Source organism: Centroberyx gerrardi, chromosome 13 (assembly GCF_048128805.1).
Source record: "Centroberyx gerrardi isolate f3 chromosome 13, fCenGer3.hap1.cur.20231027, whole genome shotgun sequence".
NCBI classification, from domain to species: domain Eukaryota; kingdom Metazoa; phylum Chordata; class Actinopteri; order Beryciformes; family Berycidae; genus Centroberyx; species Centroberyx gerrardi.
Window position 1 is genome coordinate 17,624,240 of NC_136009.1, and position 25,106 is coordinate 17,649,345.

Sequence of the window (25,106 nt, forward strand, 5' to 3'; positions counted from 1 at the left end):
TATTGAGTACTAAAGACATGCTGTACATCTGTATAGGAATATTATAGGAATATTGTATTGATTTTGATTAACGCTGGCCAAGACTGAGCTCTTTCAGTCCTGCATGCTGCAGAATAAAAGTGCACTTGTTTGTCTGTTTGCTTGTTTTCTACATGAGTATCTTGTCTGAGAAGCCTCTCCCAGGTCTGCACTCTCAGAGACGATGACCTCCGCATGCCCCTCCTTTCTCAGCCTCAAGTCCACTGAAGCATGCTGGTAGGAGGAAGAGAAACTGGCTCCTCGCTAACACCACAGGAATGTGTGTTGAATGGGGGAGGCTCTGCTCACACAGCACAGCTCACACTATCTCTGTAAACTGCTGATAAAAGTTGAGTGTTCAGAACCAGCAGCAGCTGGGTCTATGACCTCTCAAACCGTCCCGTTTGGATCTGCAGAACGAGGATAGACCTTGTTTAAATGCTTTGGAAATTCTTAATACATGGAACAGGAACAGGAAAGGAGAAAAAAAAATTTGTCAGGAAGACCGTTGCTCTGTGGGTCATGGGTGTGGACATAATGAAAGGGCCGGGGGGGGGATCTTAACACTATAATGCAAAACAGACTCAGCAAAATTCTCTTCTGTCACTCCCAAGCTAAAATGAACAGGAATTACGGTGTATACAGACTGGCTAGCGCTGTAGTACTACAGTATGTGTTCAGAACACACAGAAGTGTATTTGCGTAGACAAACATTGACATTTCTTTGTATCTGCTCACTTCTTCTGGTGACACTCTGTCTCACCTCACCTTCCCACACTGCTTATCCAGTAATTGTAGTTTATTACGCATGCAGTCACTGAGGATGAACGTTGCAATTCCTGTGAACAACCAAGAACCAAGACTCACTGCAGGAGTCATCATGTGATGACTTCATTTAACTGGATTTGAATTTGATTTTGTAACCTAGACTTTCAGTTAAATGTTTGGACACACCTGATTGAATGTACTATGTTTTTTCATGATCTTAAAGCCATTTTGATCTAAAGGCTTATGCTTAAATGCTTGAAATTTGTTTATTTTTAGACAAATATAAATAGTGAAGTTGATGCCTATGTATGAATCTCTTTCCAAAGCCTTTGCCTTTCCATCAAGACAAAGGGTGGCTGCTTTAAAGAATCTAAAATATAAGATAGTTTTGATTTGTTTAACACTTTTTTGGTCACTGCATAATTCCATTTGGGTTATTTCATAGTTTTGATGTCTTTACTATTATTCTAAAATGTGAAAAATAGTAAAAATAAAGAAAAATGTGTGTCCAAACTTTTGACTGGGTGTGTATGCGTAGTGTCATGTCTGCTTGGTCTCTTTTGCAAAAATTGAGTTTAACATCGTTATCATTCATTGACATTTGTATACAAGGGATAAAATACAGCGTCATGTGTTTCATCAGTGAGTGTATTTTGCAATGAATCAGCTGTGTGACTGCTTTCTCTGCGCTGATCGGTGACAACATTGATGTCAAAAGCCTGTTCCAGGTGTTCCAGCGAACCAGTCAAAGGGCGTCAAAACACTTTCACAAGAAGGTTTCTCAATGATCTAATAAATGACTGACAAATTTATCCCTGAGGGAAGAAACTTCTCACACATACTCCACCCTCTCTCCACTCCCTCTCTCTAATTTGGGCCAATGCCAGGGAGAGAAAAGGTGTGACACTTGCGTCATTTTTCAGAAATACTGTCTGAGTGCCACGAATTGCCTGGGTTTCGAGAGTGATGTTACTAGTCAAACATCTGACTCCAACTTTGTTGTTTGGTACATGTTGACACGCATCAAACGTTCAATATGATTTGATACACGTTTGGCAACACACACTGACTTTTGCAAGCAAACATCTAATTTATTGGTAACACTTTACAATAAGGGTACATTAATTAAGGGTTAGTTAATACGTAATAAGCATTAACTAACCCTTAATTAACAGTTAACTAATGTGACTGGTAATCATTTACTAATGGTGTTCATGTTAACTAAGGTATTAATTTATACATTTAATAGTCATCTTTATAAACTATTAAATAATGTATAAATTAATACCTTAGTTAACATGAACACCATTAGTTGGCTATCACCTGGCATGTCATATGCAGACGTATGACATGGATGTGGGAAGGAGAAGGTAACCAATCAGAGAGCTTGTTACATCCCATGGCTAATTTGCATTGTTTTACCTCTTTTTACCAGAGCAAGGCCCAAAGTGTCAGGAAAGGCTAAATGGAGAGGCTAAAAGGAGAAGCTAAATGTCTAAGCAAATCGAATAGCTAATAGGAGAAGGAAAAGCAGCGGGGAAATGGAAATGCAAATGGGAAAGGAAATTGCCCTTTTAAATGCCTGATTAAAATCTGTATTCTTAATTCAATTTGTGAATCCAGTTATTTATTTCTCTTTTGAAACTGCTTTTTCAAATAGATTTTTAAATTCCATTATTTATTTATGAATTCATTAATGTATTTTTAAATTATGTACTTATTGACTGTTTTATGGTTGTTTTTGTAAATCCCTTTTTAATTTGAACTATTTATTGATGGATTAATATTTCATTTGTAAATTCTTTTTATAATTCCTCTTTTTATTGCCCATTAAAATATAAAATAATGAATTACTTTGTAATTTAGTCTATTTATTCATAGATTAATAAATTAATTTGTAAACAAATGTATTAATGCCTATTTTTATTGTACAATTAGTTATTAATTAATGAAATGCTTTATTACTATTTCTGTGACACTTGTGGTCTTCGATAGACAGCAACTACTGAATATATTCTTATTTCATAGACATAAAGCTGACTGGCCAAAATATAGCCATTATACAGCCAACCAAAAGTATTTTGGCCAGTTGTGGAGCAATTCACAGTGAGCGGTAAATCAAGAAGAGAAGAGTAATCTGGCTTTACTGTGTTCTCTTTTCAATGTTCAATGTTCTCTTTTCTAAAAAGTAACTCAGTAACCTTTAACCTTTTTAAGAAACCAGGTATTGTATTGTGGTGACACTGCATGACAGCAACTAACGAATATATTCTTATTTCATAGACATAAAGCTGACTGGCCAAAATATAGCCATTAAACAACCAACCAAAAGTAAGGTGGTTTCCAAAGCAATGTTGTCAGATTTTCTCTTTCTCAAGAGAGTGGAATGTTGACAGAACCTGAATCTTGCAAAAGGGGCGTGGCTACACGACTCAGTGGGGTCAAAATGGACTGTCGCCCGCGTCATGTTTCACAAGAAGCTCACACGCATTTCAGAATCTACTAATGCAAATTAAATTGATGATTCATTCCTTACACTTTCCATGTTTTTACTTGTTAAAGGTTGTACGTGTATCATCTTTACACGTCAACATATCATTGTCAGATTAATTGTGATACCTTGATATAATTATCAGAAACAAATGAGAGCATGGCTGAAACGATTGGTAGGCTCTACCTCACACCGGCGTAATTGTTAGTGTTTCTCAAGGTTAAAACCACATTTCCCATAAACCCCCAGATGTTGGCACTTGACCCCGATTCCCCTCCAGGTCGTCCCTCCACATGCTTTTTGTTTCTCTTTCGCTTCACTGAAGAGGATAAACATGTTGGAAGTGATTTTTTCCCGCTGGCCTTGCACTTGTTCCACCATCTGCCATTGTGACAAACTCTGAAATGACTTGGAAGCTTTCACATGTTTAACTCACTGGAACGCCCACATTCAAAATGATTTCTATTTTTGATGTGAGAAATCGGAGCAGATCCCACAGAAAACTCCCATTTATCCTACTTGTATTTACCACTAGGAGGTTGACATGAACGTTTTTTCCCAGTCAGGAGGTCGTATTTACGGTAAATCCAATATGACATATGAATGCAGCATTAGGTCTGTTTGCACTGGAAGAACATCGTCCCTCTTCCTGTTTTGTGCCATAAAGCAATCCAGCAGCTTCCCCCGCAAAATTTGACCCAGTGTGCAAAGGTCTTGTTTGTTTACAGAAATCATACTCGTGTCTCAAAATTATTGTGGTAATGATTTATTGATGCTGAAATGCTACACATAGCACCTTTTGTAAATGACCTTTAGTATGCCCAGCATACTTCAAGAATTTGTTGTTTTTCATGTTTATTCATCTTGTAAGTATTTTCTTAAGGTTAGGTTATTATTTGGCCCGTTATTTTAGATATTAAGGTTGGGGCTTTTATTTTGAAGGAGTCTTTACGGAAAACGGAGAAATCTGTACAGTAGATCGTCAAGTGTGTCCGCATGGCACGGTGTCTGCCTAACATTAGAAAATGCTGGCTATTTTGTTTGTTTAGCACCAGGCTGATAAGGGCACAAGGTTTGTCATCGTTTCGTTTCATGTGGTGTTTAATGTTTAGTCATGTTGTGGTGCTTTTTTTATAGTTTTGCCGAGTTTTATGCTAGTGCGTTTAGGCTAGCAAGGCTGCTATATTAGCTCAATTCAAGGCAATGCTGTCGGTCTTAAAGGGCATTTATCTCGGTAGAGTTTGCTTGCTAGTATAAAGAAATGCAGCATTTGTGTGTTTTGCAGTAACTGCAATATATAAGGTTAAAGCTGCATATGTAACATAAAAATGACTGTTATGACTGTTAATATTTCATTTTAAGTTAAATATGCTTACCTATAGCACTCTATCAGAGGTTGTCACTAAGCTAACAGGTTAAAAAGGTGATATTTCATGATTGGAATATAAACTGATTTATTTTCAGTCAGAGGTTAATAATACATGATTTTCGTTTTGTTGAATATTGTAAGGCTATAGTGCAATAAGCTTATCATCAGAATGTGAAAAGATGGTAATGCTTTTATTTTTGTTTCCTTTTGTAGCTCTTACGGTGTGTTCAAGGGGTGTTCACGGTTTTCATGGAGCTACAGTGTCGTCTATTTGCTCAAAAATAAACACTTTGTGAACCATCAGTTTAAGAGTTAGACCATCATTCAGCCGGGGATGCTACAGTAAGAGCTTTACCTCATCAGTCCCACCACGCTCCTGTCCAAGGATGACTGCAGAGGGACTCGATGTGATGGTCTAAGGTTGTGGCACCCACTCACAAAATGGAAGCATCGGGAAACGTACATCTCGACGGTAGAGACTCAGACCAGAAAATGGATGCCTGTAAGGACAGCGAAGAGGAGGAACTTCGCCGCTCTGGTCGCCTGCGGAATCCCACGGAGAAGATGCTTGCATTTCAGAGAGAGGAGGCTCACAAAAAGGAGAAAAGGCTCATTCACCTTTATGAACAATGGAAGATCCAGGCACGTAAGGCTAGAGAGCAGCTAAAGTTGGACATTCCTGAGAGCCAGATTGCAGCTCTTATAGACACACTAGAGAAAGGAAAGGACGATGTTACTAACATCTATGTGACAATTAGAGATCACTTCACTCCATCCAGTGAGACAAGACGTCGTATTGATGCCTGTGAGGCAGTGACAAAGGACATTGTTAGGATTGCTTATGAAAGGATAGCAGGCATTGATGGAGATTTTGATAGTGAAGCAGTAAAGCAACGTCTTCGTGAGCTGCTTAAAAGAGATTATGCTCGCTCCATCTACGGATCCACAGCCTCACCTTCAAGTCGACACTCCAGTAACAATTTCAGCCAACACTCTGTGAGCTCCATCGTAGCAGCTAAAAGGGCAGACGCTGCAGCAGAGTTAGCAGCAAAGGAAGCAGAGTATGAAGTGTTATTGGAGGAGGAAAGACAAAAGGAAAGGATTCAACTCCTAGAGGAACAGCAGAGGAGAGAACTCGAAGCTCAGAAACGTGAGTTGGAAAGACTAAAGGCAGAAAAGGATATAAGAGCTGCACGAGCTAGATTTGTAACCTATAACCAGGAAGTAATGCAGGAAGCTAGTGTCTATTCTGCTGATTACAACACTAGGGAACAACAGCATGTGTCTCCACAGCAACCTGTGTCTTCAGCTCTCATCCAGCAGCCCACTAATGTCACAGTGACAGCATCACCTCCACGGGCAGATGTGACTTATCTGGCTCAAGCAGTCCAAGATAGCATAACTCTGAACAGGCTCCCGATGCCAGAACCATCTGTATTTGCTGGTGACCCGATCCAGTTCATTGAGTGGAGGGCTTCATTCATATCTCTCATAGACAAAAAGAACATTTCTTCAGCTGACAAATTGCATTATTTGAGAAAATATGTAGGAGGTCCAGCTCGAAAGACACTTGATGGCATCTTTTATAGAAATGATGATGAAGCCTATAAAGATGCATGGAACCGTCTCGACCAAAGGTACGGTCAGCCCTTCATTATACAGAGAGCATTTAGAGAAAAACTGGCAAACTGGCCAAAGATCCAGCCAAAGGATGCTGAAGGACTCAGGACATTTGCTGATTTCCTACGCTCATGTCATGAAGCCATGCCTCATGTTAAAGGTCTTGACATTTTGAATGACTGTGAAGAAAATCAGAAACTGGTTCAAAAGCTACCTGACTGGGCAGCATCACGGTGGAACCGAAAAGTCACTCAAGTCATGAAAGACAGGCAGGAGTTTCCTAACTTCCAGGATTTTGTCGCCTTCATGTTAATGGAAGCAGAGATTGCCTGTAATCCTATAACTTCGTTCCATGCTCTCCACTCATCAGAGTCTAACTCAGAGAAACGTTATCTGAGAGAAAGGAAGCCTAAATCCAGTGTTCTCCATACACAGACAGTTACAGAGACTGAAACTCAAGGGCAGTTAAAAACGGATTCAAAGCCATCATGTATGCTCTGTCAAGACAGCAAACATCGACTGCATTGCTGTCCTGAGTTCAAAAGGAAATCTCTGGATGAACGACGAAAATATGTGAAAGAAAAGAAACTCTGCTATGGTTGCCTGAAGCCAGGCCATAATGCAAAAGACTGCCGTCACCGACACTCATGTGACAGCTGTAAAGGAAGACATCCTACGTTTCTCCATGACGATAGCTACACTAAAGCCAAAACCATGTCAGTCTCAAATCGGAGCAGCACAGATGAAGCAGCAACCACATTGTCTCTCAGTGTGGAGACTGAGGAACCATCTGCTAGCACCTCAATGATTGTACCAGTGTGGGTTTCCTCTATCAGCAATCCAGGTATGGAAAGGCTTGTTTATGCTCTGCTGGACACTCAAAGTGATACAGTCTTCATTGACCAGGAAGTTAGCAATAGCTTACAAACCAAGACACATCCTGTAAGGCTGAAGCTAACTACGATGATTGGAAAGGATACATTAATGCACAGTCAAAGGGTTTCAGGTCTCAGAGTAAGAGGTTACAACTCCACAATCCTCATTAATCTCCCTCCTGCCTACACCAAGGATTGCATACCAGTGAATCGAACACACATTCCTACCTGTGAAACGGCAAGGCACTGGAATCATCTCACCACAATAGCAGATGAAATCCCACCACAGCTAGAGTGTGACGTTGGTCTTTTAATAGGCTACAATTGCTCAAGGGTACTGGCACCACGGCAAGTAATCCTGGGAGGAGATAGTGAACCCTATGCGGTTCGCACGGATCTAGGATGGAGTATTGTGGGTTGTTCATCACCACACCATGACTCACCAAGCATCACCAATATGTGCCACAGAGTTGCTGTCAAAGAGCTTCCTCCAGTGACTCCAGCTGATGCAATTAGGGTTCTTGAGTCTGACTTTAAGGACGCCAGTAAAGATGGCAAGACTGTGTCTCAGGATGACATCCTCTTCCTGAATATGTTAAAGGTAGGAATTCAGAGGAACACTCATGGCCACTATGAGATGCCACTCCCCTTTAAAGAGAGACCCTACCTCCCTGACAATAAGCAACTAGCCATTGTCCGGCTCAGTCATCTAAAAAGAAAGCTGCTGAAAGATGATAAGTACAAGGAACACTATGTGAAGTTTATGAATGAGGTCATTAAAAAGGGTGATGCAGAGGAAGTTCACGATCAGGGGAAGGAAGGAGAGAAATGGTATATTCCCCACCACGGAGTCTACCACTCCAAAAAACCTGAGAAACTCCGTGTGGTTTTTGATTGCTCTGCTAAGTACAGGGGAACTAGCCTGAATGACCATCTTCTGTCAGGCCCAGACCTGCTGAATAATCTAACCGGTGTTCTCATCAGATTTAGACAGCACCATATCGCACTAATGTGTGACATTGAGAAGATGTTTCATCAGTTCCATGTGTATGAAGCTGACAGAGACTATCTACGTTTCCTCTGGTGGAAAGATGGCGACTTTAGTGCAGAACCACAGGAATTCCGCATGAAGGTTCATCTCTTTGGTGCAGCGTCATCACCAGGATGCGCCAACTACGGACTGAAGCAACTTGCTAAGGACAATGAGAGCCTGTTTCCCCTTGGCTCACAGTTCATCATGAAAGACTTCTATGTTGACGACGGTGTTACTAGCATAGCAAGTGCGGATGACGCTATTCAGCTTGCAAAGGAAGTCCAGAAGCTCTGTGCTATGGGTGGTCTGAGACTACACAAGTTTGTGTGTAACAACAGATCAGTGCTGGAGAGTATACCGCCATCTGAGCGTGCTGCTGAAGGGAAGGCTCCTGACCTGGCCTTTAATGATTCAACTTTGGAGAGAGCCTTAGGAATCCATTGGCACATTGAATCTGACACTTTCAGATTTCGTGTCTGCCTGAAAGACCAGCCAGCAACACGACGTGGCATACTATCCACAGTTGCCTCCCTTTATGACCCACTGGGGTTTGTTGCCCCTTTCCTGCTCTTTGGGAAAAAGGTGCTTCAGGAAATGTGTAGGCACGGCACAGGCTGGGATGACCCCCTTCCCAGTGAATTGCGACCAGTGTGGGAACGTTGGAAGAACGATCTTGCAAATTTAGAGAAAATCACCATCCCACGCTGCTATGTGCCCGCTGGCTTTGGACAAGTCTTGAGAAAAGAGCTACACCACTTCTCTGATGCAAGCACATATGGTTATGGCCAGTGTTCGTACTTGAGACATGTGAATGAAGATGGAAGTGTTCATTGTGCTCTAGTTATGGGAAAGTCCAGAGTAGCTCCGATTAAGGTCATGACTATCCCCAGGCTAGAGTTGACTGCTGCTGTTGTGTCAGTCGCAGCGAGCAATACCCTAAAGGAGGAGCTTGGTTTGGCAAATATTGACGAATACTTCTGGACTGACTCCAAAGTAGTTTTGGGGTACATCAACAACGAGGCACGTCGTTTCCACACGTTTGTGTCAAACCGGATACAGAAAATACATCTCAGCACAGCTCCTCAGCAGTGGAGATACGTCTCTACTAACAATAACCCTGCAGACCTTGCCTCTAGAGGTTCAAGCGCAAGTGAGATTCTCACATCAAGCTGGTTCACAGGACCTCAGTTCTTATGGGAGAAGGATATACCTCCAACTATGGATGTTATTGCAGAAATACAGATTGGAGATCCTGAAGTCAAAAGGATTCAGACACTAAATACACAGAAATTGGAGCAAGTGAGTCTCTCAGATCGCTTGTCAAGGTTTTCTTCATGGTTGAAAGCAACTCAAGCTGTCGCTCGTCTCATCCGTCGTGCCAGGAGAGATAAGTCAACAAATCACAGCACTGTACAGGAACGAGAGGATGCACGGTGCATCATCATAAAAGACTTACAAAGACAAGTGTATCCGGAAGAGATAAAGTTGCTCGGTAAGGTAGTTCAACTTTCTTCTCAGAGTAAACTGTATCAGATGGATGCCTTTCTTGATCAAGATGGACTCCTCAAGGTGGGAGGAAGACTGAAAAATGCATCTCTCCCTACTTCACTGAAGCATCCAGTGATTATACCAAAGGATCATCCCATTACCAGGACAATAATCGCTCATTATCATGAGAAGGTTCGACATCAAGGAAAAGGCCTGACCATTAATGAGATCAGATCAAATGGATATTGGATTCCAGGAATCAACAGAGCTGTGGCAGCACATCTGCATCAATGCGTTACATGTCGGAAACTCAGGAGATTCACAGAAGAACAGCGGATGGCAGATCTGCCGTCAGAGCGTGTAGATCCATCACCACCATTCACCTATTGTGGAATGGACTGTTTCGGTCCGTTTCTCACCAAGCAAGGACGCAAAGTGCAAAAGCGATACGGTCTCCTTTTCACATGCCTTTGCTGTCGAGCCATCCACATTGAAATGTTGGATGACATGTCAACAGACGCCTTCATTAATGGCCTTCGTTGTTTCATTGCCATAAGAGGAGCAGTACGTCACATAAGATGTGATCAAGGAACTAATTTCGTTGGAGCTAAAAATGAACTAAATGAAGCTCTTAAGCAAGTGGATGCTAATCGTCTGACCACATTTTTGGCTGAGAAGCAGTGTGACTTCAGCATGAACGCTCCCCATTCAAGCCATGCGGGAGGTGTATGGGAGAGACAAATCAGAACGGTGAGGAATGTTCTTCGTTCTACTCTTTCACTCTCATCAGGCAGGCTGGACGACGCCTCTCTGCGGACATTCTTCTACGAGGCTATGGCTATTGTGAACAGTCGTCCGCTGACAGTTGACAACCTGAGTGATCCAGATAGTCCAGAGCCATTAACACCCAATCACCTGCTCACCATGAAACCCATCGTAGCCTTACCACCTCCTGGCAGATTCATCAGAGAAGACATGTATGCTCGTAAGAGGTGGCGTCATGTTCAGTATCTTGCAGAGCAATTCTGGAGTCGTTGGAGAAGAGAGTACCTCTTTAATATTGCCACCAGACAACGCTGGCATACTCCAAGAAGAAACCTCAAAGTCGGCGACATTGTCATGGAGAAGGCGGATGATCTGCCTCGGAACGAGTGGAAGTTGGCCAAAGTTGTAGAGACAGTGACTGATAAAGATGGACTTGTGAGAAGAGTAAAGATTCGCATCGGAGACCAGAAGATGGGAAAGGAGGGACAGCGTTCTGGCAAGCCGTCCATTGTCGAACGACCAGTGCAGAAGCTGATCTTGCTCCTAGAGATTGTTTAACCACCCTCTTCACTCCACAACCATATCCTTTACAGTATGAAGAGTTTTATTTATGGACATTCTTATAGACTCAAGCCTTAAGAGTTAAAGGTCATATTGAGTTTAGAAATCATTTGCGCTTTACATTCCATATTGTTATGAAAATCACTCATGATTTGGTGGGAGTGTAAATGACCTTTAGTATGCCCAGCATACTTCAAGAATTTGTTGTTTTTCATGTTTATTCATCTTGTAAGTATTTTCTTAAGGTTAGGTTATTATTTGGCCCGTTATTTTAGATATTAAGGTTGGGGCTTTTATTTTGAAGGAGTCTTTACGGAAAACGGAGAAATCTGTACAGTAGATCGTCAAGTGTGTCCGCATGGCACGGTGTCTGCCTAACATTAGAAAATGCTGGCTATTTTGTTTGTTTAGCACCAGGCTGATAAGGGCACAAGGTTTGTCATCGTTTCGTTTCATGTGGTGTTTAATGTTTAGTCATGTTGTGGTGCTTTTTTTATAGTTTTGCCGAGTTTTATGCTAGTGCGTTTAGGCTAGCAAGGCTGCTATATTAGCTCAATTCAAGGCAATGCTGTCGGTCTTAAAGGGCATTTATCTCGGTAGAGTTTGCTTGCTAGTATAAAGAAATGCAGCATTTGTGTGTTTTGCAGTAACTGCAATATATAAGGTTAAAGCTGCATATGTAACATAAAAATGACTGTTATGACTGTTAATATTTCATTTTAAGTTAAATATGCTTACCTATAGCACTCTATCAGAGGTTGTCACTAAGCTAACAGGTTAAAAAGGTGATATTTCATGATTGGAATATAAACTGATTTATTTTCAGTCAGAGGTTAATAATACATGATTTTCGTTTTGTTGAATATTGTAAGGCTATAGTGCAATAAGCTTATCATCAGAATGTGAAAAGATGGTAATGCTTTTATTTTTGTTTCCTTTTGTAGCTCTTACGGTGTGTTCAAGGGGTGTTCACGGTTTTCATGGAGCTACAGTGTCGTCTATTTGCTCAAAAATAAACACTTTGTGAACCATCAGTTTAAGAGTTAGACCATCATTCAGCCGGGGATGCTACACCTTTAATATCGGCTGACATATAATTCCATGTAATAGTTCTCTCCCACAGCTCCCTGGGAATCTTTTCGAATGGCCTATAGTTAATGATTATCCAATACACAATCTGGCCACTGTAATGCAACTTCTTTTTATCGCACAGTAACTCCGTTATCATACACCAGAAGGTATCATTGAAACCACCCATTCATCTTTGCGCTCTTGGACATTGACTTGGAAACAAGGAACTCAAAATTTTAATTCTCATTCACTCAGGGAGAGTCAGCGGTTGCACCTGTTTCCAATATTTCTGTGGAATATGTGTGTAACTTTCACAGGAATACATCAGTAATGCTCCACACAAACCCGCGGTCTAATTAGGCAAGACTTATCTGCGTCCCCTCCGACACACCTGTAACCATTTAGTAGTGAGGCGTTAGGAGTTGCTTGTAACTTGGCAACGCCTATCAATATGAAACTCCAACTTTTGGTCTTTTGGTGTGCCAGTGCATCTCTCTCTCTCTCTCTCTCTCTCTCTCTCTCTCTCTCTCTCTCACACACACACACACACAAACACACACTCACTCACACACACACACACACACACACACACACAGTCACACACAAGGATGGAAGTATTTATTTCTTACATTACTGTAACCGAGTAGCTGTTTTTGTGTACTTGTCCTTTTTGGAGTATTTTTTAAAGTCAGTAATTTTATTTTTACTTAAGTATGTTTTTACTGAAGCATTATACTTCACTACATTTTAAATCACATCCAGTACAGAGTACAGATTTTGTGGCTCTCTATAAGTATCAGAAACGGGACCATCATAAATTGGCCAATTGTGGAGCAATTCACAGTGAACGGTCAGTCAAGAAGAGAAGAGCAATCTGGCTTTACTGTTTTTGCACTTTATTTTGTAATTTCCAAATTTTCCAATTAAAATAATCTAGTTTCAGTTCTCTCATCCTTACATACATACGGTACATTTTAAATGAGCTACTTTTTTTTTTACTTTTAAGTAGATTTTTACACCAGTACTGTTACCGTAACGTTACAGTAAGTAACCTTCAGCAAAGTAACAATAGTTCTACTTGAGTTAGACATTCTAGTACTCTTTCCACCACACCCACACACACACACTCAGTCAAGTGTGCAGCTGGTTGTTTACAGGTAGTGACCCCAGAAACAGAGGCAAACTCCTGGAATTTCACAACCTTGGGTGAAGTTTTACAGATGAGTGAGAGAGCACTGGTCTGAATTCATTTTCTTTGTATGTTGAACATCTAAATCATTGTAAAATTGTAGTATTTACCCTACGGCCAACTCATTTGGATACTTAAACCTTAAGTATTATTTTAAACCACAAGAAAATACACTTTCAAACAGATTTCTACTTCAAATTCACCATGTCATGCATGCCTGTCTGATGGTCGGGATTTTGTTGCTTATTTTGGTGTGATTTCCTCTCACCCTCTATCCGGTTTCTTTTTTTTTTTCCCCTCAGAGTCAAAGACAATAGGCTGCACACAAATATTATAGCTATGCAGAAGTGGACCCAACCTCCCCTCTCCGCCTGCTATCAGCAGCTTGTGCGCACTCAAACAGAGAGGCACCGCCTATATCTGGAACGCGTTAGAGAAAGTTCTCTACGCGCTATCAAAAGGGTCAAAGTCTAATCTCAACCCAGAAGAGACAATACATAGACTCGAGTTGACGGGATTTCACTTCACCAAGAGGATTAACACCGTTTCATTTCCAACACGATGGCTCCTGTGTCCAAATACAGCCTTGTTCTAATTTTGCCGTTCTTCCTAACGGTAAGTAAAATAGTTTCTTTGTGCTCCATTTAGATGATTATTTCTCTTGTTTAGGCTATAGCGGAACTTTAGCAGGTGTGGCTGTCCTCAGGTGGGGCAGTAATAGCCCCATCTGAGGCATAGCGATTATATGAACTGTAGACTGACTGTAAACTAAACGATCTATATAGCCTATTATTAAATACACCGAATTAATACACTAAATACACCGTGTCTATGTTCGCATACACAGCTGTAAGTCTGAAGTTGACGCAGCAGCCACTCGATCTCCACCTTTTCCTCTCCAGCAGTGTATTTTTTCACTTGATTACACTTGAATATACTTGAATGTGTAACATGTTAAGGACACTTGCTCTTTTCATGAAGTAGGATGAGGTGAATCCAGGTGAAAGCCATTAACCCCTTATTGATTTCCCTTATTAAGATGTCCCTAATATTTCGTATATTCGGTGTATGATCTATAGCGACGTGTTTATGTAGGCTACTCCCTTCAAATGCCAAGCAAAAGAAACGGATCTCTTAAATTGAGATAACAAAATACAATATTTGACGGGACAGATTTTATTGAGAAAAAAGAGTCACTCAGTTGTTTTCAAATGCATGTCCCTATGTAAAACTCTGAAATACCCTATTTTTCTAAGGATGTAAAACATACTTTATTACTATTTGCAAGCTTATGCTAAATGTGTGTACCAATGACGACAAGTCATGAGTTTTACAAATGATCACACACTAATTATGTCATGCTTTTCATCCCTCTCTGTTTACCTGCAGTTTTTCCATGGCGTGGCAGAAGGAAGGGGACTGGTGCTAAGCAGAAAGAAAAGAGAGTGGATCATTCCTCCTCGAAGGCTCACAGAGAATGTCGATTACACTGGCTTGGAGTATATTGCTAAAGTGTGTTGTATTCTTATTCAAGTTAATACTCTTGCTTCTTTTCAGAGAATTCCATCAAAACTGAATTTGAAGTTGTTAGTCTGCATCTAAAGTTATGAAAATATAGAATTATAGATATTTTATATGGGTATAGCGACATAGCTTTCCTTGAAGATTTCTCTCCACCATCCCAGGCAAAATAATTCAATAATTTCATGGGATTGCACCTCATTATATGCTCAGGCCACCATTTGATTTGCGAAACCTTGTTTAGACAGAGTATGTGTGAGACATGCAGCCCCAGATGTTGGCAAACCTCCATATTGCCAGTGAGTCAGTTATGATACAGTACATGATCATGAATAGTCTTTGTTCAGTATTTCCAACATAGCCACATGTGGTTCGGCTGAGGTTATGAAGTTGGACCAGTTTTATATCTCAGCTAGATCTTTTTTCAAAAAGTGTTTTAAGATCTGTGTCCCGCTGTACTGGCTGCGTATGAGTTATTGAGCCAGAGTGCTGGTAAACAATGAAGCCTAGTGTGTAGTCATGGACAATTCCTGTCAGAGGAACGGTCAAGTCGAAAAGCAAACAGTTTGGGTGCCATACTGTTAAAGGCCTACTCCTCTAGACTAACTACACATACATGTCACATGACTATACTTACAGGATATAAATTATATATTATTATAAATTACATTTCTCTTCGTTGTCACATTTGACAGAATGTCAAATAAGATCTTCAAATGCATCCTATAGTACAATTAGTATATATAGTATATACAGTTAGAATATATGCAAAATAGCATTTTATATGAAAAACTTTATGATTGTGTTTTGATATGAATCCATTCATTCCAACTATCAATTACAATACATTCAGTCCTATTCCTTCTCCAGGACTGTCATAGATTTCCAGATTACAGAAATGAATGTGTGTGTGTGTGTGTGTGTGTGTGTGTGTGTGTTGCAGATCCGTTCTGATAAGGAGTACACTTCGAAGGTGTTCTATTCACTAACAGGGCCCGGTTCTGATCAGCAACCTCTCGGCTTATTTACTGTCAACACTGAAACAGGCCTGGTGAAAATCCACAGCGTTCTGGACCGAGAGAAGATCCCCCTCTACCACGTAAGAGCTCTCATAAATCCTGCTCATGAAATGGAAAGTATTCCGCATTCACAAAACGTACAGTGAGAAAATATTGAAGTTGTTGTGATATCTCTCTTTGTAGTTAAAAGGTGTGGCAAAATACAGCAATGGGGATCGTGCCGAGAAGGACATTGACCTGCATATTATCGTCGTGGATCAGAATGACTGCGAACCAGTGTTTGAAACACAGCAAATTGGATCTGTCAATGAATCAAGTGCAGCAGGTATTTTCAGCCATCTGTATGTGACACGGGTTCAGTGAAACAAATGTAAATTTTCATTCTTGTACTCAAAAGTAAGCCATACAGTTAGTGTTATTTCATTCACTTTGGTGATTTCTAGACACTGTCGTCATGAAAGTGATTGCTACTGATGCTGATCAAGCCGACACAGAGCACTCTCAGATCTACTACAGCATTGTGGAGACGGGTACCTCAGCTAGGATGTTCTCCATCAACTCTCACACTGGAGAGATCACGGTTAAACAGAACACTCTGGACAGGGAGGTGAGGCACTTTACCGACCCACATCATGCTGAAATGATCAAAGGACATTGGGGTTGCAATTGGACGCTGACATATGGAAAGGGGGTTCTGAACATTTAGGTTACTTGAAACTCTAATCATGCAACTACTGCAAAATGTCATGGTAGTTGAATCAGTATCACACAGTGAAACTAATAGTCACACCCCACAACTTTTCCAATGGTTATTATTTATTATTTAGGAAAATAAGAAGCAGGGTATGTATCTGTATAGATATGGAGCTCTTCAGTTCTTTGTTATTCAGCTTTCAAACAGCAGTTCTAGTGCAGATGTCTTGCATGATGACATTATTAGCATTGCCATACTTGAATCCCATGAGGACAGAACTTAACTTAAGAACTTAACACACCATTTCAGCATTTTTTCTGTTTTCCACCATAAACATAATATAGTTTGTAAGCAATTTGTAGTTTTAGACCAAATTATTAACACAGAAATCATACTCACAGACATGGTATTGGAAGAATTGATAAATGTGTTGCACCAAGCAACTTGTTGATTTTCTAATCTCATCTAATTGTCTAGACACAAGCCCAACATACACTGACTATACAAGCCTCAGACATGAATGGAAAAATAGGAGGAAACTCAGAAACAGGACAAGTTGTGATCAACCTCCTGGACATAAACGACAACATTCCTACCCTGGAAAAAGAAACGGTAGGGGCGACACAGTTCCAAAAAACAGTGCCTCTATTCTTATTTATTTGGTTTGATTAAATGTGTCAATGTGTGACAGTTACTGGTGTTCTAAAGCAACTGGTCATGTGTTTTGTATTTGCAGTATGAAGGGAGTGTGGAGGAGAACACTGTCAGTGTGGAGGTGATCCGGATCAAAGCCGTTGACATGGATCAGATTCACACTGACAACTGGCAGGCTGTCTACACCATTATTTCAGGGAATGAGGCCGGCTATTTCACCATCACTACTGATTCTAAGACCAACGAGGGCATCATCATGATTCAGAAGGTAAAAGATGGGCTTACTGTGTGTGTCTTCTCATTTTAAGGCACTGAAATTATTATTGAGAAGCGTAAAATAAAAGATCTTACCCAGCCAAAGGAGTAAACATTAGTATGGCGCTTAATTCTCCTGATATGATTTAAAATTAACTGCATATACCGCGTGTCTCGCTTGAATCCACAGCCCCTGGACTATGAGGAGCTAAAGGTGCTCAATCTGGCAGTGGCTGTCTCCAACAAAGCCGAGTACAACTTCGGCTCTGCCTCTGGGACTACAATGGGAAGCATAACCCAAAAGACCTATCCCATTAAGATCAATGTGGTCAACCAGAAGGAAGGCCCCCGCTTCCAACCCACTGTCAAAGTGGTGGCCATCTCTGAGGACAAGACCTCCGTCACCATCAACAAGGTCATCACCAACTACGCTGCTATTGACAGTGACACTCTGCAGACGGCCACCAACGTCAGGTACGGTCACATAGTTACAGATGTTCCCACATGGCAGATGTATTGATGTTTTCTCTGTGTTTCTCTGTGACGAATATCTTATGTGTTTATCTTCATGTATGATTTTCATGCTTACAGGTATGCGAAATTACAGGATACTGACAACTGGTTGATTATTGATGAAAAGACAGCAGATATCAAACTGAATAAACTGCCTGATCGCGAGTCCAAGCACTTGGTCAACGGAACATATTATGCTAAAATTATATGCATCACCGATGGTAAGTATTGTAAATATGACGGCTATCGTTATCCTCCTTGGACATACATGGTGCACTGCACAGTATAATGCTCCTTAATTCATCTTTCATTATGGTTTGTTTTCAGATATGCCCTCCAAAACTGCAACCGGGACCATCGCCATTCAGGTGCAGGACTTTAACGACCACTGTCCGACACTGACCACTACGACTCAGACCATGTGCCTTGAGGAAAATGCGGTGTATCTCACAGCCGTAGACGGAGATGAATTCCCCAATTCAGCACCATTTGAGTTCAGGGTGATCCAGGGGGACAGCAAGGGGAAATGGACAGTGGAGCATCTTAATGGTAAGAGCTCTTCTCAGTTTTTAGGTTTACATTAATGGAGGAATTTTTAGACAAATTCAGCTGTCTCTTGGTCCTTTCATCCATTCGTCCGTCCGTCCGTCACACACAATATCTCAGACGCCACAGATTGGATTTTGATGAAACTTCGGGGAATGACACGTCTCATTGCGCCATTTTGGCATTTTCGAAATTGCACTGATTGGCAAAAGGAGGGCCTTACAACATTTGTTTAATTGTCTGTATGTCACGCACAATATCTTGGACACCACTGATCAGATTTTGACAAAACTTAGTGGAATGATGTGTCTCATTGCTGTGTTTCACCATTTTCAAACCTGCACTGATTGGCCTAAGGGGGGCACCACAATGTTTAATTATCTGTGTGTCACGCACAATATCTTAGACGCCAATGAATGGCACCTCCTCTTCCCCTTTCCCTGCTGCATATAATCAAGAAACATGAGGCAACTCTGCATCATTTGTGGGGGACGACAAGTTTACCGTTTTACTTATTATAGCAAAACAAACTTCTGCAAAGGCCCAAACTTGTTAAATTCACTTGTAACTGATGCTGCACATTTTTATGTTTGTGTCTCGACTTTCTCCAGGCACCACAGCCATTCTGCGAGACCGAGCCAACCTGTGGCCAGGCACCTACAAAGTAGCTGTGGAGATCAAGGACCAGCAGGGAAAGTCATGCGCTGATGTCCAGGTGATGGACGTGATCGTGTGCACTTGCCATGAAACCACCAAAGCTTGTATTGCGCGCCGGACAAGCGCTGCCGTCTTTGGAGCTTCAGGCGTCCTGCTTCTCCTGCTGGGACTGCTGCTGCTGCTGTGTGAGTCGAGATGATCATTATCAACTTCCTGGTTGTTTGATAAGAATCATGACCTCTTCCTTGTTAGGATGCATGACCAGACATGCTTGGAGATATTAACTAAAAAAAATGGGTAGATTTAGTTAGTTCGTTACAGGTAGTTTTTGTGAGAAGCTGGTCATGGTTCTGTATTTGATTTTCATAGTTGGTATTTTGCCCATGAGTCACTGTAAATCCCCGAGCTGAAAGGAAGCCTTTGATGGATGACTGGACTTGACTGTTGTACACCAACATAGTTTTTCAGGTGGTGTCATGCCAGTTGTTTTGTGAAATAATGTCAAATGTGTATATTTTTCAGTGGTGCCCCTCCTGCTGTTGTTCTGCCTGTGTGGAGGCACATCGGCTTTGGGAGATTTCAAGTCCATTCCATTTGACACCAAACAACAGCTGATCTCATATCACACCGAGGGACAGGGAGAAGACAAGGTACCGTGTTTGTTTAGTCTTGATATAAGAAAAATATGATAAAAAAAATGTATTGCAGATACTTCATATAGGTATTTCTAGTTTTGAAAATATGTTAATCAACCATATGTTACAGTTCTGATGGGGTCTCACATTTCTCTAACAGGAAGTTCCTCTCCTACAAGTCCCAGTAGAAGTCGACCACGGGACAGTCAGGCCTGTGGACGTCAACACAGTTGGGGGGAATGCATTCCTCGGAGGATTTGGTGCAGGAGCAGCACTAGGAGGAGGAGCAGGAGCAATTGGTGGTTTAACCTCTTCCTCCCTTCTGACAACAGAAAACATGCATCAGTACAACCAGTTTGGTGACCATATGGAGATGGACTACATGGGTGGGGGGATGATGACCGTAAAAGACCAATTCTCATCCAGATTCAGAGCCGGGGCATACGATGGGATGGCCCTATCGGAAGGATTCCTGGCGGAGTACTACGGAAGTGTGAGTACCTGAAAGTATTATCTTTGAAAGCTCCACTCTGGCATTGATCCACGTCTGTTGGTCATGTGAGTCATTACAATAACTTAGAAATTTAAATGATTACAAAATCGTTTCCACAACCTCTCAGTGAACAGTCAGTAACTCACTCATTTGTAATACTTTACGTTGCCAAGATGTCAAGTTTTGTCTTGAAATAATAATAAACAAAGCCAAAACAAAGCCAAAACTATACGCTCTACTTTGGTTCCAGAATGGATCTTACAAGATGGGCCTCTTATCTCCAATATACAGTAGCTAATGTTTATCATACTATACTGTATGTAAGGAAAGCACAAGCTGTATCTTACTATTATAATAGTCAATATTACTGAAGTTAACTCATATATAATAGGGATAGGACAATATGCTTATCTCATGATACAATTCGATATGCGATATGGGGTTCACGATTCGATACAACCACGATATGATGTGATAAATAAAAGTTCAACAACAACAAAATGTAACTGTGCAGAATTATGTTTATTTCTGAGCCACAAATCTTTCCAGTAATGGCATTTGCTTGCTAGAATGTAAACAACAATATAAACATGTCATTATAAAGTGTAAATAGTATAATTTGGATGGAGAGCTTGTGAGTGATGGACAAGTTATCTCATTTGTGATTACTACAGCAGAATAAAATGTAGCTAATATCATGATTCATTTTTCTGGCCTACAATACGTATTGTCACATTTTTGTATTGTGATATATTGAATTTTGATATATTGTCCCATCCCTAATATCTACTGGTTCTGTATGTTTGCAGAAAGCCAACCATGCTGCACAGCAGTCCCAGCAGAAGGATGCTCTGCTGATCTATGACTATGAGGGTCAGGAGTCGCCGGCAGGCTCAGTGGGCTGCTGCAGCCTCCTGGACAATGATGATGACCTTGCGTTCCTCAATGATCTTGGACCTAAGTTCAAAACCTTGGCAGAGGTTTGCCAGGGCTCAGCGTTGGTGACCGAGTCTGTGGATGTAGGGGTGTCTGTCTCTCAGCTCAGACCGGTGTCTCCCGCCAGGCCCTCCACCTCCACCCACACGCACGTCCACACCCACAGTGAAACGATCAAGGACAGGGACCGTGTCAACGTCAACACCCTTAACACCCTCAACACCTCCAACGTAGCTTCTGGATCCTCCACCATTGTCCAAGAGGAGCTATTCAGTCAGAGAGCCCAGGGATCAGCCACCGTTCCCAAGGTACAGGTCCAGGACAACGTTGTGATTCCCGGCCAGACCCTGCTCATCCAGCAGCCCACGATGTACTACGCTGCTGCCCCCATGTATGTGGTCGAGTCCAATCCCCAAATGGTCCTTGTGGCGGGGGGTACCCAGCAGGCAGTGGGTCAAGTGGGGCTCGGTCAGGGGCTGGTGCAGGTCGGGGGCCTCCATGGCTCCCAGGGTATGGTACTTGTTGATCGGCACGTGGGAGTGGGCGGAGCGGCAGGACAGACTGCAACAGGCTTTTCACAAGGAAGCATCTCCGGGTCCAGGCAAGTGTTGGTGATGGAGAATGGGTCAGCGTCTTCGGGTGTAGGGGGCAGCGCAGGTTTAGCGCAGGCCGTTCTCCAGACAGGACAGGGGTCAGAGGTACAGGGCCTGGAGGTCAGAGGTCACGGTGTACAGGTGAAAGGTCAGAGTTTCTCACTGGGTTCCAGCTCCCAGCTCGGCTCTACAGGGTCAAATGAGAACTTTGCTCTGACAGCCACACCCATGACGCAGGGAAGCCAAACAGTTGTTGTGCAACATAAGAAGGTATCAATCACTGAGAGAAATATTGAGACTAGAGCGTAGAACAACCCATTTTACCACGCCTGTTTTTAAAAAAACATAATCTTGATATACATATATATATATATATATATCAAGATTATGTGTGCAAAGGAAAGACTTATAACTAGACTGGAAAAGGGTAGTTTTGTGTTGTCTGCTTGACTAAATGAACTATATACAGCATGATTCATCGCTGATTCAAAGTGAAATATTTCCTTCCTTATTGTTGACACTACTATTCATAAATGTTTAGTTTACATATAGGATTGACTACGTGATCATCATGGCCTTTTCAGTCATCTGAATACACATTTCATAACAAATATGGAAACACAAATGAAGTTAGTAAAATGACTCTGAATGTCACAGATACCACCAGATACACCTGTAATCTGTTTTTACAATTATCACTGGGATACAGAGGGAGTTCTGGAGTGGGATTTTAAATTGGGATACATGGTGTATGCAAATGTAATATTTCACTAATTTCATTGCATTTTATCTCAACAAATTTTAATTTTATTCACATAGATTCTTGAAGAGATTAGAAACAAGATTTTTGCAACCTTGATACCTCAAAATACAGGCCTTTTTTATTTTTCAAATTTTTTGCAATTTGACACAAAGTTTCACGGTGTCACATTGCATGTAAAGCTGCATGTAAAGACGTTTTGCTGTCACATAGGCTACGGTTACACTTGTTGTTTCAATGCAGCTTTTATTATCTAATCATGGCAGGGACTAGTCTTGACACACAAAAATCTGATTTTGATCACAATGCTCTCAGATCTTTAAAACCACAAGCTGGCACTGTGATGGAAATTTTACATAGTGTAGATGCAATCCAGCCATAATATGCATACAGGCAATGTAAAGAGAGAGAAAAGCAGAACAAGTAAAAATAAGACAGATTTAAAGGGGCATTAAGAAATCTATGACCCGGATTGACCTCTATAGGCTATTAATGAAATGTCAGTGGAAACATGCTTTGAAAAGCCAGAAATATGCGCATATGGCAAATTAATTGTAGAGTCATTGGTATTGATAAATACCTCTAGCACCTGCAGATATACTATGGTCATTTCATGCTTTGGGGCAGTAAACAGAAGATGCATAACAGGCATTTTCAGGCTCAGTATGCACATACAACAATGTGAGTTCATAAAATCGGATCTTTAGAGTCAGATTTCAGAAATGATGTTGAAATGACAAGTGTAACTGTAATCGTATGCAAGTCAATAACTCAGTAATTTTGAGGGTGAAAAAAAATCTTCAATCCAGTACATGCAAACATAAACAAAGCCAGTAGTGGGGCAACAACGTTTCACTAGGCAGTGTCATATTGCATTTATGGATTTGGGCTTTATGCACAATATTCAGTATTCTGAATACACTGAATTTCCAAAGTTGTTGTGGAATTCTCAAGATGCTTGTGGTGCATTTTGTAAATTGGGAATAGTTGAGCTTTAACCTTGCCTTAAGTTGTTCTGCTGACCTCTTGACTGTCTGGAAGTAAAATGTTTAAGTGCTGATTGCGTAAGGGTGGGTGCATTTCGTGTAGCAACTGCTGTTTGTATAGTATTATGTTCCTGTATATTGCTATTTGTATGGGTTTCTAAATTGTGCTATTGCAATAAGCCTAGTGTTGACTCCAAATGATACACAAAGCTCTTAGTGCCAAAGCTGTACAAATTGTATGTTAGAATGATGGCCCTATTTTTTTTTACATATATACTGTATAAGGTTCCATAATTAGCAGGATAGACTTTAAAATGCTGTTTTTATTGTTTGTTTTTAAAAGTTAAAATATTATTTGGGTATGTGGATATATGGCTAGTTTAATAAAATACTGGCTTGCCGAGCACTGATAATTTTTGGTAGAGTGACATTGTTTGACATTGCTGTTTTTGCTACTGATACTTTTTATTCATCTTCATCTACAAGCTCTAGTGTCTAATATGTGTACGTATATGTATGACTATAGAAGATATGGCATACCAATCAAGATTTTTTCAGTTGATTTTCAACTTTTGCACCTTTTGTCATAATAAAGTTGAATGGTTAAACAACCTATTGGGCTGATCTGTTTGATTTTATTGTGTCACACTACTGTGATACTTCATAGATTATACAGAACATGGGTTATACTAATACTGCATTGCAAACATTTAATTTGTATCTGAAAACACAAGACCATTTGCTACAATAATGCATCTATTGCACATCATAAATATAACACTTTTATTATATATATTATAAAACACTTTTATCAAGGTCCTACCTGGTCGTTTTACAATATTACATTCCTCAGAACTATATTGCAGAATTTTTTCTTCCTGATTACTCAGTTCACTGAATAGGAGTGTTAACCCGTTGTACTGTTGTCAGGTTTGTTGCCATTAAATATTTCAACAAAACTTTAAAATAAGACACAAATAAAAAAAATATACATATTCTGTAAAGACAATATCATTCTATAGCTTGCAACTAAAACTGATTTTGCTTTAAATAATTTCTAGTTAGTATTTATTGGTGATTACAATTTTGTAAAATAATAATAATAAACTTTATTTGTATGGCACTTTTCGAAACAAGGTTACAAAGTGCTTTACAATACAGAATAATAGAAATAAAGAGCAAGGCAAGGTTAAAAAGTGCTTTTTAAAATAGTTACTTGTTTAGTTTTTTTTGGTGGTAAAACCTCTCAAGTACACCTTAACCGTTCAAACACACTAAGGGTGCATTGTATGTTAATATCTATTGTATCATAATTGTCTAATGTAAAGCAAATTTTGACAGCAACAGGATAAAAAATCTGTTAAATCCGTTAAGCACATTTCTTTGTTGATTAAAATGTGCATTATCTAATGAGGCTAGAAGGTTGAGAATTATTTGTTCTCAAACAAGGCTTTTTCAAGTAGAAAATGGCTTATGTAGGATGGACACAACTGTTTTTTTTTGTTGCTGGCTGGAAAGAGTTTGCTCATGTCTGTTGTAAACACCTGCGTGACAGAAAGTGGAAAATCAGGTTTCCTTCATTTCTTTTATACGGCA

At 40.6% G+C, this 25,106-nt stretch overlaps 1 protein-coding gene across 1 annotated transcript; it reads left to right on the plus strand.

Annotated features, from left to right (window-relative positions):
* Positions 1-13,664: 13,664 nt before the first annotated feature.
* Positions 13,665-24,121, plus strand: LOC139925579 (desmoglein-2-like protein). The gene is made up of 14 exons (XM_071917015.2): positions 13,665-13,863; positions 14,638-14,760; positions 15,713-15,868; positions 15,972-16,113; positions 16,232-16,395; positions 16,960-17,094; positions 17,219-17,404; positions 17,582-17,865; positions 17,983-18,125; positions 18,232-18,453; positions 19,062-19,292; positions 19,630-19,757; positions 19,903-20,235; positions 21,045-24,121. Exons 1-14 carry the CDS (start codon positions 13,810-13,812, stop codon positions 22,071-22,073), a joined length of 3,330 nt encoding a protein of 1,109 aa, XP_071773116.2. The 5' UTR covers positions 13,665-13,809; the 3' UTR covers positions 22,074-24,121.
* The last annotated feature ends 985 nt before the right edge of the window (positions 24,122-25,106 follow it).

Bases quoted from the DNA above. Each gene is read 5' to 3' on its own strand.
- LOC139925579 (XM_071917015.2), top strand. From the start codon at position 13,810: ATGGCTCCTGTGTCCAAATACAGCCTTGTTCTAATTTTGCCGTTCTTC. The intron at 17,095-17,218 runs GTAGGGGCGACA...TTGTATTTGCAG, and splicing joins CTACCCTGGAAAAAGAAACG to TATGAAGGGAGTGTGGAGGA. The intron at 19,758-19,902 runs GTACCGTGTTTG...TTTCTCTAACAG, and splicing joins AGGGACAGGGAGAAGACAAG to GAAGTTCCTCTCCTACAAGT.